The following is a 2,491-nucleotide window of genomic DNA, read 5'->3' as shown; positions in this document are numbered from 1 at the left end:
GTTACAATTCCTTTCAGAATTGTTCAAGCGTTTTTCCTGAAAATTAAATCGCAAGACTATGTTTTGACCGAGACCGTGAAACAACTCCATTGGGAATTATCGGTTTCTCGCCCAACAGAGAATGCCGTGGCGGCATTAGAATCTGCAATATTGCGATGCAGGTATTGAATATCACAAAACGGTGCTATTTTCCTTAATAATATTTAGTGTTCAATTCGCTACATTAAGTCACGATTTTAGGGCAACTTGTGCGGGAATTAAAAGCTAAGGAAGACGGAAGTGTGTGGAAGCCACAATTAAGTGGTGATATTGTTGAAACTGAAACTGCGTTTAGCAGATCTCACTGGAACGGCGCCAGTTGCCATCGACAAGAAATTCAAGAAGAAAAAGTAACTACATTTCCTTCGTAACAGAATGGTGAGTTTTTTCATCTATTATTCATGTAGTTATTTAACTAATAAGAGTATTCGATTAACAATAAGAAATACACATGCGTTTTATTTTGTATGTTTATTTTACCCTGATCGCGCATTGTGTATCGGGACTTAAAAGGAGGAATCGTGAAAAGACATTTGACTTTATTTAAATGCGTTCATTCGCACTACGTATACCTATATGTAATGATTATCTGGTAAATCATTTACATAATATAATTGAGAATCCCGTTATCAGAAATTTTACCTATATTGATATTCTTTACTGATATCGTTTCCTCATTAGCACCTGTTGAAAGAAACCACTTGCTTCTAGAAGCAAAACTAGGTGGTGCTTTATCTTTTAGCGATACCTTATTTTCCTTAATTCTTAATTTTAATACCTTTTTCTACGTCTGTTTTAATACCTTGTTTAATCCATGGTTTAATGGTTCGCTTAATGTCTGGTTTAATGCTTGGTTTAATGCTTGTTATAATACCTCGTGTAACACCCGACGCTCGTTTTGAATGTATCGTGTAGAAAACAAAGTGTTCGATACCAAATACGATGAGCGAAATTATCATGCCAAAGAGCAGAAGATACAAAATCGGAGCCGCTTCGTAGATTGTCACACTAGAGACAAAGACCTCGTCGCTTGGACAATAAGGCCTCCTGGCCGACCGGCGACGTATCTCTCGTCGCCGAAGTCCCGATGTGGATATTTTCAGTAATCTGTATTAATTGATATTGACCTAATTTAGTATTTTAAAAACTGAAAGTTGCAGAATTCAACATGTAATAATGATGTACTCACGCAATTTTGGAGATTTCGTGAAAGTGACTTTTAAGATTGGACCACAGGCCCAACTCGGTGGGTTGCAATAGATGAACTTCCGTTAGCTGACATATCATCTGCTTGTCGAACTCACGTTCGATAGCTGGATAGATAGAGTCCGGATCCCCGTGATAAGCAAAGTCCCCCTTCTTTATTCTCTCCACGCCATCCGCGACGGGAATAAATCTCTTCGATTCCGGTAGATCGTTCCAATAGGGCTTAAAATATTGCACATCCGGTCTTTGGTTCTGGCAAAAATAGAAGCTTATCAGAGCGATTGAGCTCAAAAATATTGAATTACTATTTTGGAACGCGCTTTTACCCGTAGCAGAAAATTGAAAAAGACAATTTTCTCGGCCGCGATCTGCATCTTACTATGCACCAGCGAAAACAGCGAGTCATTCATCTTTTGAATGGGCTCGTTCAATCTAGCCGACACGATCGCCGCCCCGTAGTAATTATATACCAACAGGCCGAAGACCGTGATCTGAATGAGGGCGATTCGACTCGCCGATTGATTAGAGAGAGAAGGGAAACCTGATCGATATTATAACAGAAGAACGCATTATATTTTCGCTGTCGTATTGTCATGATCGTAAGTACCTTGCTGGCATAATGCGGCAACGGCGATTAACGCCGAGATGCTACAACTGCAATCTTCGGCACGTTCCAGCTTCAGTATACAGGACAGAATAAGAATTGTGACCACCACTATTACGATAATCATGTACCACGTGTTCGCTGCGAACGGCTTTAGCATTATCCACGGTTTTATCTTCGTCGCCGGTATGGTACGAAACATGAAACAGGTACTGAATGAAAAATTAATCGCGTATCAAACAAGAGCGCCGAATATCTTATCTGCGTTTGTTATATGTTATTTATACATGTACACATTTTCTTCATCGGGTATTGCTTACCGCGTGGGCCATTGTTGAAGAATGACACGCGCATATCCGTATCTCTCGATCGTCAGGATGTTCGGATAGTATGCTAAATCGGCACCGTCCCTCTTCAAGAGGCTCATCAGAGGACCGTTACTGTCGTTCTTCTCCCAGTGGTTGAGCTCGATGAGGTCCATGCTACATGCAAACACGTTCGTTGAGCAGTCAGGACATAGGTATATGCGGAGATATATAAATGTGTCACAGTCAATTACGTGAAGTTAAACATGTCGGCGACGTTCGTGAAAAGAATGTATCCAAATTTTGACCAATTGTCCGTGTCTTTGAGCCCGTCGCC

At 40.6% G+C, this 2,491-nt stretch overlaps 1 protein-coding gene across 1 annotated transcript; it reads right to left on the bottom strand.

The window, feature by feature from the left end:
• Nucleotides 1–660: 660 nt before the first annotated feature.
• Nucleotides 661–2,485, bottom strand: LOC112464912. Its single transcript, XM_025032209.1, has 6 exons — nucleotides 2,409–2,485; nucleotides 2,170–2,331; nucleotides 1,853–2,061; nucleotides 1,572–1,786; nucleotides 1,229–1,497; nucleotides 661–1,146 (listed from the first exon to the last, which is right to left on the bottom strand). Exons 1-6 carry the CDS (start codon nucleotides 2,420–2,422, stop codon nucleotides 798–800), a joined length of 1,218 nt encoding a protein of 405 aa, XP_024887977.1. The 5' UTR covers nucleotides 2,423–2,485; the 3' UTR covers nucleotides 661–797.
• Nucleotides 2,486–2,491: the final 6 nt, after the last annotated feature.

Source organism: Temnothorax curvispinosus, unplaced genomic scaffold, assembly GCF_003070985.1.
Source record: "Temnothorax curvispinosus isolate PA1 unplaced genomic scaffold, ASM307098v1 QBEX01014705.1, whole genome shotgun sequence".
NCBI classification, from domain to species: domain Eukaryota; kingdom Metazoa; phylum Arthropoda; class Insecta; order Hymenoptera; family Formicidae; genus Temnothorax; species Temnothorax curvispinosus.
The sequence above is the reverse complement of the archived record's forward strand: the minus strand, read 5'-3'. Positions and strand labels throughout refer to the sequence as shown.

Excerpts from the sequence above, each read along its gene's own strand:
- LOC112464912 (XM_025032209.1), bottom strand. Across the intron at positions 1,787-1,852 it reads TGCCGCATTATGCCAGCAAG|GTTTCCCTTCTCTCTCTAAT; the intron begins GTACTTACGATC and ends AATATCGATCAG. Across the intron at positions 1,147-1,228 it reads CACGAAATCTCCAAAATTGC|ATTACTGAAAATATCCACAT; the intron begins GTGAGTACATCA and ends CAATTAATACAG.